The sequence below is a fragment of the Dermochelys coriacea genome, chromosome 22, assembly GCF_009764565.3.
Source record: "Dermochelys coriacea isolate rDerCor1 chromosome 22, rDerCor1.pri.v4, whole genome shotgun sequence".
Classification (NCBI taxonomy): Eukaryota; Metazoa; Chordata; order Testudines; family Dermochelyidae; genus Dermochelys; species Dermochelys coriacea.
In genome coordinates, this window is record NC_050089.1 from 15474883 (window position 1) to 15486572 (window position 11690).

The 11690-nt window shown below is 44.2% G+C and overlaps 1 protein-coding gene across 1 annotated transcript; it reads left to right on the forward strand.

Moving 5' to 3' along the window:
* The first annotated feature begins 1353 nt into the window (after positions 1-1353).
* Positions 1354-9627, forward strand: LOC119846658 (nicotinamide N-methyltransferase-like). Its single transcript, XM_038380634.2, has 3 exons — positions 1354-1572; positions 3812-4019; positions 8274-9627. Exons 1-3 carry the CDS (start codon positions 1386-1388, stop codon positions 8698-8700), a joined length of 822 nt encoding a protein of 273 aa, XP_038236562.1. The 5' UTR covers positions 1354-1385; the 3' UTR covers positions 8701-9627.
* The last annotated feature ends 2063 nt before the right edge of the window (positions 9628-11690 follow it).

Below are 11690 nucleotides of genomic sequence, written 5' to 3' on the forward strand. Positions count from 1 at the left end.
GGGGGGAATAAACATGGGGAAATAGTTTACTTTGTGTAATGACTCATCCACTCCCAGTCTCTATTCAAGCCTAAATTAATTGTATCCAGTTTGCAAATTAATTCCAATTCAGCAGTCTCTCCCTGGAGTCTGTTTTTGAAGTTTTTTTGTTGAAGAATTGCAACTTTTAGGTCTGTAATCAAGTGACCAAAGAAATTGAAGTGTTCTCCAACTGGTTTTTGAATGTTATAATTCTTGACGTCTGATTTGTGTCCATTTATTTTTTTATGTAGAGACTGTCCAGTTTGACCAATGTACATGGCAGAGGGGCATTGCTGGCACATGATGGCATATATCACATTGGTAGATGTGCAGGCGAACGAGCCTCTGATAGTGTGGCTGATGTGATTAGGTCCTATGATGGTGTCCCCTGAATAGATATGTGGAAGAAAAGTAGAGGAGAAATCCTCAAGCTTGCTAGACTCAGCCTCTACCCATCCAACTTCATCATCCATCTCCTGCTGCTGTATGTCCCGAGAAGCTGGGATTGTTTATTCCAAATCAGATGATATTAAAGGGGAGACCCTGATTGATATCTGCACCAGCCCCACCAGATACCAGCAAAACCTTCAAAGTGATCATTGCCAGAGACTAGATGGAGCAGAACCCCCAGGAGGTGCAGAAATGGCTGTAGAATGAGCTGGGAGCGTTTGACGGAGCTCCAGATCTGGACCAGACCAAACCAGAACCGGACCAGATCATCTGAGCTCAGGACCAGATCATCATCCCATGGCTAGTGTAGACATAGCCTTAGACTAAGGTGACCATATATCCTGTTTTAGCTGGGACAGTTGCTTTTTTAAGCCCTGTCCCAACTGTCCCCACTTTTTTTTGGCCAAACTGGGCATTTGTACCATTTGTTCTTGCCAACTGATCATCAGTTGGCAACAGCAAAAGGGAAAAATGCTCAGTTTGGCCAAAAAAAGTGGGGGGCAACCCCTAGCAGGGCATGGAGGAACATGCTGGTGGAAGTGGGAGAGCGGCAATACCAGCCCTGAGTGGAAGGGAGGGAAGGCTGAGGAAAGCAGCTTGGGCTGGGCCAGCCCCACGCGGGTGGGTGGCAGGGGACTTGAGGCTAGCCCCGTGCTGGGGGGCCTCAGGCTGGCCCCACACAGTGTCCCATTTTTCCATTGGGAAAATATGGTCACCCTACCTCAGACATACTTTCTTCCCCATATAGTCTTTTCTGCTGCTTCTTTTGATTCTGGAGACTGAGAAAATCTTGCAGAACCTGTGGGATCTCTCAGCCTGAAAAATTTCCCAGTCTAAAGTGAAAGTGAAATTTGCCAGTACAAGGAGGGGTTAAAGTATCAACGGGAAGAGCTATCAGCCTCCATTGGGAACAAATGCAAAGCAGAAGTTGTTTGTGCAAGATGGAATCTCCAGCTAGTTTCACAGGGGGAGAAGCTTACCAGAAAGATTTTAACCCTGCAGTATATTTGAAGACCTACTATTCCTTTGGTTCCAGTCATTGCCAAGGGAATGAAATTCTGGAATTAAATCTGAGAAGCCTGTTTAAGATATTCATTTCAGGTGAGTATAGAGTTCTTGCAGGTATAGTGCACTAGGACCGAGAAGTTCTCAGCTTTTCCCCTGTCCTGTGATCACATGCTAGTTTAATAATGCTATCTGTGACAGGAAACAACAAGGTTATATAAGGGTAGCAAGGCTTTTAGGACAGGAGTCTTGTCTTCATACTCATGGCATGCACATAATAAATAATATTGAGAGCATTTCTAATTGTAATTAGCAGCTGTAGAGGCCATGATGTTTCAGTATGATGTGGGGTTTTGTATGTCACACACACTAGTCTCTAGAGCTACATACTCACACTAAGCCACTGAAAGTATTTACGAGTAAATCAGCCCCTTCATCTTCTAAATGTTGCAGCTAGTTTTAGCTACTTGATTTTCCCCTTTAAAATCCATACATCAGTGGCAATCTCAATTCTGGAGAGGTCGAGGGCTGGAATAATGCATTGGAGGTGCTGTGGGTCAGGATTGAGGGGTATTGGAAGAGCTGGGTTGGAGGAGACCTAGAACAGAGAAAGGTGGGGACTGTGAGTCAGGACTGAAGAGCGTCTGCAGCGCTGTGTATAGTGAAGTTTGGGATTAGAATAACAAGCGTATGAGCTGCATTAGCAGAGCTGTGTGTGGTAGAGCCAAGGAGGGGAAGAGCAAGTGGGAGTTGCAGTTCAAGAATGAGATGCACTGGCAGAATTGAGGGTGAGGCCCAAGGCTGGAATGGCAGACTCAGGATGGGGGACCCAGAGTAGGGAGTCACCTGTGTCATCAACCCAAGACTCTCATGAGAATTAAAATCACTGACTCAGATGGACTGCAAATTGCAACTACTAAAAGGAGCAGGTGACCTGGTTCCCTGCATCCTATTATGATCAATGTTGCAATCTGGAACTATCCTCACTGTTATACAAGCAGTTAAACCCTTTAAATCACAGGAATTAAAAAAAAATCCCACCTCTTCATAAATTAATCTGATTTCTTTCCTGCCATGTGTTATAAAAAATAACAGATGTTGCCAGCTGGATTCTAAACCTGGAAATGGACTAGGGGTTACTGACGTTACTACAAACCCTGGAGAACTTCTCCGTGGCATCTCATAGCATGTGACTGGACTCACTGCTAAGCAGTTTATAACTAGGCTATTCTGAGTTACCCTTTCCACTGCTGGTTCCCTACTCTGGTTTTCTAGCAACATTTTTAAAGCATGTTGAGGATCATGGTATCAGAACACCTATGATAATGAGCATCTATAGAATGATTATTGTGATGGTATAGAGAGTCCCCAGCTGAGATCGGGACCCTGGTATGCTGAGCGCTGTACAAGCACTGAGGAAGTCCTTACCCTAGAGAGTTCTGAGACTGAAGTTTGTTCCTTATTCATGGTCCCTAGACCCTTATTCAAAGAGCAAAATTATTTAAAATATATTGATCAATGTGATTGAATTGATAAAATGTGAAAGATAATGAGCTGATTATTCAATTACGAATGAAGTAAGGAGCTGGGTTTTGACAGACCAAACATGACAAAATCAGTCTTGGGTCACCCTGACTGACACATCCCTGCCACTGTCAGACTCTTCTGAAGGAACTGAGGCATGCCGCTGGCTGACCTGAAGTTTTGTTACTGTGCAATGCTCTGCCTCATGTTACACTGCCAATCCACTTATTTGGTCGTTCAATTAATAAATAATTAAGTAATTAGTCAATTAAATTTTTATCACATTTAATCACATACAGTTGATGAAATTTCTAAAAATAATTAATCTTACATTGACATATTTTTAAATAATTTTGGAGGTTAAATAAACAACTGGGAACAGTGGATAGGATGCTGGTACCACAGACAAGGAATTGGGAATAAGGAACCCACTTCAGCCTAGGCAGAGAGTTTATAATCTAAATAGACAAGATGTGCAAAGGCAGGATTGTTATTCCCACTTAACACATGAAGGACTGAGGCTCAGAGAGATTAAGTGACTCACCAAAGTCACACGGCGAGTCTGTGGCAGATTTCATTAGTCCTAGGCAAAGGCTCTAACTAGAACGCACCTCCTTAGGTGCTGAGGCTGTTGCTGGAAGAGTGTTCCATCCTACATACTATTCGCATGAGGCATCAAAGAAGCAAATAAAAACCAAACAAACAAAAAGCCCCCCTCAAAAAAACCCCAACCAACACTGAGTACAACTTCTCCGTCTTGTGGGTCGTGCAATGCGCCAATATAACTTTGTTCCCCGATGTTCCAAACCAGGTAGGTTGAAAGGCGACACCCTGATTGACATCGGCAGCGGCCCCACCATTTATCAGCTCCTTTCTGCCTGTGAGAACTTTAAGGAGATCATCGCTTCGGACTATACAGACTGGAACCGCCAGGAACTGGAGAAATGGCTGAAGAATGAGCCAGGAGCATTTGACTGGACTCCAGTGGTGAAATACGTGTGTGAGCTGGAAGGAGACAGGTAAGGAAGGGAAACCTGGCTACTGATGATTCAGTCAGAGGAAACATATCTTGTCACTGAAATGAACCCCTGCAGGGGAGGGGACCTCTTACTAGAGTGTGATGTAAAAACACAATGACAAACTGAGTAGGACACCCAAAGGCTGACATATGACAGACGCAGGGGAGGCTCAAGAAATGGGAATCTACTGGAAGCGCTCTCTCCTGGATCCAACTGCCATGTATGGAAGCTGCCAGCTGAACCCTATAGGTCATGTGTCACAATTATTATTAGTTATAATTATTATGAGCTATCTTTATTACCATAGCACCCATGAGCCATAGCCACATAGGGGCTGGAACTAGGGGTGCTGGGGGTGCTGCAGCACACCCTGGATTGAAGTGGTTTCCATCACATACAAGGTTTACAGTTTGGGTTAATGGCTCTCAGCACCCCCACTGTACAAATTGTTCCAGCTCCCCTACATTGTAGTAATACAAATAATAAATAATAATACATTGCCTTAAGTGAAGCAGTGTGTAAGTGTTTTAGGGTCAGGGCCTAGGGTTTACCTCTGTGTTGGGTAAAATTTTTGACTAGAATAGTGCTGTGAACAGAATAACAGTCCTCTCTTTTCAGCCTTTATTATAAAACAACTCAGAAGAATGATCCTGTTACACATTCTCTGTAGCTGCTATCAGAAAAGCCTCCCATACCTCTCACAGAGCGATGAAGCCTGTATGCTCAAACTTAGCTAAGTTTTTTTTTAACTAATTGCAGCTGGTTGGAAAACAAACAAAAAACCATGGACATCTTCATGTAACTTCCCCCATCATTTTCCATCAACATTTGGTTTGGACATTTTTTCTGACCAGTTCTGCACATTTTCCCAGATGATTAGTTTTTTGGGTGCATTAAATGAGATGCTATAAGACATACCAAATCTAGTATGTCCTAAGCACTTCCCATGTGACAATCAGGCTCCCTTTAAGGTAGCTCAAGTTGGACACCCAAAAAGAGTCTCCCAGAATCACTAGTCACTTTTGAAAATTTAGAGCATACATTTTCTTTGTGCATAGAATTTGTCATTTTTCCTTTCATGATTGATGACCTTAATAGTAATTCTCAGGACAAAATTTCATGTTGAAACCCCTCTATTTCAAAAGGATCCACCTTAGGGAGACTTTTATAGGTAACATGATGTGTTACACACATAGGTGCTGGAAGTAAGGGGGCTGGGGATGCTGCAGTACCCCCTGACTTGAAGTTGATTGCATTATATACAGGGTTTACAATTTGGTTCAATGGCTGTCAGCACTCCCACTATAAAAATTGTTCCAGCATCCCTGCATAGCCATGGACGAGGACCCCTTTGTGTTAGGTGCTATACAAAAATACAGCAAAAAGAAGGTCCCTGCCCCAGAGAGCTTACCATCTAAATTTCACACTATTGTACTGAAATAACTATTCTAATATGTACTAATACTTTGCAGTTCTCAGTCACCTTCCATCTCATAAGAACATTAGAATGGTCAAATCAGGTCAGACCAATGGTCATATAGCCTAGTATCCTGTCTTCCAACAGTGGCCAATGCCAGATTCTTCAAAGGGAATGAACAGAACAGGGCAATTGTCAAGTGATCCATTCCCTTTTGTCCGGTCCCAGCATCTGGCAGTCAGAGGCTTAGGGACATCAGAGGATGGGATTGTGTCCCTGACCATCTTGGCCAATAACCATTGATGGACCTATCCTCCATGAACTTACTTAATGCTATTTGAATCCAGCTATACTTTTGGCCTTCACAATATCCCCTGGTAACGAGTTCCAGAGGTTGACTGTGAGTTTTAAAAACATACGTGAATTTAGCTTCATAACAACTCTGGAAGGTGAAATACCAGGGTGATGGGCATAGCATAAATACCTAGGCAGACAGATAAGGGGACAAAGTAGGTAAGGTACATTTTTTTTATTGGATCAAGTTATTGGATGGAAGTTGGTCCAATAAAAGATATTACCTCACCCACCTTGTATCTCTAATATCTTGTGATCAACATGGCTACAACTACATTGCATAGACAGATAAGGAAGCATTTTTATCTCCATTTTAAAGATGGGGAGACTAAGGTACAGAGAAGGGAAGTAACATGCCCAAGATTACACAGGAAGTCAGTGGCAGAGTGAGAACTAAAACACGGGTCTTTGTTTTGACTACATGACCACTGCTCCCACCATAGATGGCAAGAACTCAGTGTATGTCTTTCAAAAGCATATGTGGAGGGATTGAAACCTGAATCCAAAGTCATATTGAAATGAACAACCAGGACACAGACCTTTACTAAATTCCCTAGTTCTGGTAATCAGGTTTCTATATACATTACCTTTGCTGTGCCATGCCACAGTTTCTCCTTACTTGGTAATTTCCAGGTTTGTAGTTCTGGGCATTACCCCTCCCAGGACATTCATTCAGTGGCGTGCAAGTAGTTACTGCCAACTGTGTAAGTGCAGCTGTACAAACACTGATCCCACTCCTGCTTCTCTCAATTCGCTCTTTTTCCACTCTGGTTGAATATGGTTCAGTCATTGTAACCTGCTACTTGGCCAGTGCAGAGAACGTGGATGCCTCTCGCTTTTTAGTTTCCTGTGGGGTTATGGTTTAAACAGGACACTGAAACCTGGAAAACCACACAAACTGTATTTCCCAATAGCATGTAAATGTCTGTAAAATTCCACTCTGGGCCAGCAGGGGCCTCTCATGGGACCTTGTTGAGAGCTTGTCTAGAATAAAAAATTCTAGTTAGTCTGGAGAGTAAGGTCCTTGGAACAGGGCTCTTGTTAATATATGGGTCTGCAAAGGGCCATGGTACAACTGATAAATAATAAAACAACAGTTGTATCTAGACAGAGCAGCTGTCTCTGTGTGTGGCAGAGATGGTGTTTCAGTCTGCTGTGGGGCTTTGTGTTTCAGAGACTTGCTATCTAATCTCTCTCCAGAGCTAAACATCCACAGAAAGCTCGGACCAAATATTTCCAAGTACATCAGACCTTATGTTTTCAGAGGGCGGTGAATAGTTTTAGCTACTTGACTTTAATTGAAATCCACACCAGTGGCAGTCTCAGTTCAGGAGAAGTGCCAGGCTGGAAGAGCAAGGGGTGCTGTAGGTTAGGACCGAGGGGCATCAGCAGAGCTGTGTATCTGTGTGTAGGGGGAGCAGAACTGGAATAGCAAAGGGTGGAGGCTTTGGGTCAGGAAGGAGTGAAGGGCACCAGCAGAGAGCTGGGTAGAACTGAAATAGCATGCCAGGCAAAGGACCTGCTGTTCAGAGATGAGATGCATTGGCAGCATGGGGTTAAAGGGGGCAGGACTGGCAGATCAAGGGTCAGGGAATGCTGGTCTGGATAGAGGGCATTGGCAAAGCTGGAGGGGTGGGCAGAGCCCAGGACTGAAACAGCAGGGGAGCGATTCAGGCAGAGCTGTTGAAGGATGCAGCCCAGGACTGGAATGGCAGGGGGTTGGGGGAAGAAGGGCTGCAGATTAGAGGCAAGAGTCTCTATTTATCTGGGAACTCATACAGCCCCATTGCCAGAGTGACTGAGAGATTCTCTATTTTTATTAATGCATTGACTCTCAACACCCTTGTGACGTTACCCCCATTATCCAGAGAGGGAACTGAGGCACAGCGAGACTATGCGACTTATTCAAGGCCACGCAGAAGGATCTGTGGCAGAGCACAGAACTGAATGCAGATCTCCTGGGTTCTAGATTAGCATGCTAACCACTGGAACCTTCTTCTTCCCTGCATAGATCAGAGGCACAGAAGGTGTTGATGCAAAGAGAAAATGCTGAGCTGTCCAAAGCTCCCCATGCTCCTGGATCAGTAGGAATGGAGAATCACACCAATGTCTTTTCTTGCTGCATTGCTCTGCAGTTTGACAATTGTGAAATGCCTAGCACCCAGGGAAAGTTTCCTCCTAACTCCAGCTAGTCGGGGTTGGCTTATGCCCTGAAGCAGGAGGGTTTATAGCCCTTCCAGGGCTCAGTTATGGTTAATCCCTACTGTAATGTAACTGGCTATTATCCTTTTGTCTAATTCTTGGCCTCAGTGGTGTCTTGTGACAATGAGTTCCACTGGTTAATTGCATGTTGTGTTGAAAAAATGTCCCCTCTTATTAGTTTTAAATGTGCTGCCTTTTGATTCCATTGAACATCACCCTGCTGAGATCTGATGGACAGACTGATAATCATGCAATGGTACACAATATAACATTTCTTGCAGGGAAAAGTGGGCTGAGAAGGAAGAGAAGTTGAGAAAGAAAGTCAAGCAGGTTCTGAAATGTGATGTGTCCCAGTCCAACATCTTGGCCCCTGTGTCTCTGCCCCAGGCCGACTGCCTGCTCTCCACACTGTGCTTGGAAGCTGCTTGCAAAGACCTGAACAGCTATCGTGCAGCACTGAAGAACATCAGTTCTCTGTTAAAGCCAGGGGGTCACTTGGTGATGGTGACAGTCCTGAAAGAAACCTACTACATAGTAGGCCAGCGCAGGTTCTCCTGCCTCTACCTGGAGTGGGAGTCGGTGGAGGAAGCCCTGAGAGAGGCCGGGTATGACGTACAGTGTATTGAGGTGACTCCAAACTGTTCCGAAAGCGCATTTTCAGATTTTGAGGCTGTGCTGAGTCTGGTTGCGTGCAAGCGGCCTGCTTAGTCCTGCTGAAAATGAGCAGGAAAGAGCCTTGGCGCAAGGGAAAGGGCAGGGCTGGCCTTAGGGAGCAAACTTGTATTTTGGCTCTGTGGGGGGCAGGGAGCACAGGGAGCTGGGGTGGGGGCTTCTCAGAGCCAAAGCTGTGTCTGATTTTGCATTGGCATGTGCATTAATCAAAGAACATAGTATTGAGAGATGGGACATGTGACCCAAGGACCCCTTGATGCCAACTGGTAGATGGCCCCAGGGTACATAGGGGTACAGGAAGCTCCTGGGTTCATCAAAAGGGGTTATGTAAGGTCTCTAATGAAAGCCTGTGTCATATTGATCATCATAATCATTGCAAGATGCATGTATGGAAAACATTTGAATAGTTATGGATATATAGTAAAAATTATGTTCTCTAGGACTGTGAGTTAAGGCAGGCCACCAGGTGATCCACATACCTCTGTCATGCAATACAGAGATGTGTATGTCACTCTGGCTCACCACGTGCAAACTGAGTATTGTGTGGTTCCCAAAGGACACCCATTTACAGTCTGAGCAAAATTCTAATCAACAGATTGCAGGGGCTTCAGGAAAAAAATAAGCCAACAGGGGTTATCTTGTTTAGGAGTAAGGTAATGAATTTTTGAAACTATATCTGGTGTGCAGATGAACCTCCAGTTATTGCTTCAATCTGTGAGGACTGCCAGTAGGATTGATTTTATGAGAAAGGATTTCAGCTAAACTGGTTGAAAATGCTGAGAAAAGGATGTGAGGTAAGCTATCTCATAGGAGATAGCGGAATGCCTTGTTAGGTAAGTGTCGGCTCTAGAAAGCATGTTATGATTTTGGTTTATATATTTTGTTCCATATGCTTTGCAATATCCTCATTTTCTGTCCTTGAATCTCTGTTTGGATAATAAATTTATTCCTGTTTTCACGATATGTATATATTGAAGTTCTGTGTGTTGAGCTGAGTGGTGATCCTGAGCTGAATCTTGCAAGCTGGTGTGTGCTTTTCCTTTAGGGAGTAGCAGCTCTCAGAGTTCTGTAAATGTGCAGTGGAACATGGGCTGGGCGTGCCAGAGGCCATTCCAAGAACTCAGGGGGAAGGTATGTGCCTATTGGTAATCTGTACCGAGAAAGCAAGACCTACTAAGGGCAGGAAGGCAGTGCTTGTGCTACTGGAAGCTAGTGGTTTCAAGTTGCGGGCACAGACAAGACTTTCTCACACTGAGCGCAGGTAGTGGCAAGGAGCCTGAAAACCTTGGGTCCCTGAAGGAAGTGTCACAATACAAGCACCAGCTATCCCATTCCTCCAGCCCCCTCAGCCAATCCAGGGCTGCTCTCTACAGTACGGTTTCCCATGCTGTGTCCAGTCCAGGTTTAAATGTCTCAAGTGACAGAGTTCACAGCTAGAGCTGGGTGAAAATTTTTGGCCAAAATTGTTTTTGGTGAAATATACAAATTTGGGGACACCAAAAATGTCACAAATATGTGTTGGTTTCACTGAATTGTTTTGATCGAAAAAACAAAATATCTGGGAAAGCTGAAATGTTTTGACTTATTCCAACCCTGGAATACTTTCAAAATGAAAAGTTTTAATTTTTTGTGTCAAAATGACTTTTCATTTCAAAATGTCCTTCAATTTATTTTAAAAATACAGAAACGTAAAAACAAAACAAAACAAAACAACAACAAAACTCAAAATCTAGAGAAAACAGTTTCCTGTAGAACTAAATATTTCATTTGACCCAAAATGTATTTTCTTTTACTTTTTGATTCACCAAAAAATCAACAATTTTTTTTTCAGGTCCACCCAAACAAATGTTTGTTTTTTAAAATTCAGCATGGCCAGCAAACCCCAAAATTCATTATTTGGAATTGGGATTCTAACAGAAAGTAGGCAGCCAACGTCAACCCTTTGAGCAAAGCCTTGAATGGAACCGGTTAGCTATTTCCATTGGTGACCACACGTGATCTTAGACAAGCCACCTAGCAAGGGGATTATCCCTGGTAGCTGAGCAATAGTGCTCTGCAATGCCATGAAGGAGAGACTTAGATTTGGTTTGAGCAGACCTAGAAAGCGTTTCAGGGCATGGCAAAGAGCACTGGTCTGGGGATGTCCAAGATGAGGATCAGCAAAAAGTAGATCGTCTGGGCTCAAAATCACTGCCTAATCCAGGCTCCAAGATTCATCTGACTTCTGTTAATTCATCCTGAACAAATACTTCTATTACCCAGAGGGGGAGGCAGGTGACTCCCTGCAGCTTCTCATTGTCTTTACAGGTCTCCCACCCAAGTACAGAGCTGGCCCCACTCTGCTTAGTTTATGAGACCTAACAAGGTCACAATCTATCACAGCTCAGCTGCACTCAGTGTTTAAAGTGTAGGGGGGGAGCGGGTGCTCAAGGGTCACAAACCCAACCAAAAACTGAAATCAACCTGGGGATGCCCTTTAAGTACTGCTGCTTGCAGATGATGATAGATAGAACCCCCACCCCCACACATTCTTTCCATAGGGCTTTAAGCCCTGGCTGCCAGTCGAAACAGTTGTTGACACCAGAGATGTGAATAGCTTCAGAAAAGCCCTCCCTTTTTCTCCAATCAAAAGCAGATTGTTCTTTCCAAGTTACAATTGTTAACTTGTGAAAAAAAAAAACACCCCACCCTCTTGCGTGACACTCTCAAAGCCGTGTCACCCGGTCTGGTGGAATCTGGAGAGAAACGATGGCTTTGTTTAGAATTAGTTGGACCAGGTCCACTGGGCTGGTGATGGCTGTACCCGCACATGGCTCCCATTAACGGGGCTGGGAGTCAGTTACAGGAAAGATAATTAGCCTGAAGGGAAACTGCTGTATTCAAAACAGCCTATGCCTTACTTTCTCCATCTGTGTAGGACTGTAGCCAGTAGGTTCAGGGACTGGGCAAAGGAGCATTAGTGCTGGGGAGATGAGCCAGACAGGCAGCCCTGGGGTGTTTACTGGAGTTCTCTATCTATGGAAAAG

Coding starts and splice junctions, on each gene's coding strand:
- LOC119846658 (XM_038380634.2), top strand. CDS start 1,386: ATGCAAAGCAGAAGTTGTTTGTGCAAGATGGAATCTCCAGCTAGTTTC. Junction 1,573..3,811: donor GTTTAAGATATTCATTTCAG/GTGAGTATAGAG, acceptor GTTCCAAACCAG/GTAGGTTGAAAGGCGACACC. Junction 4,020..8,273: donor TGTGAGCTGGAAGGAGACAG/GTAAGGAAGGGA, acceptor CATTTCTTGCAG/GGAAAAGTGGGCTGAGAAGG.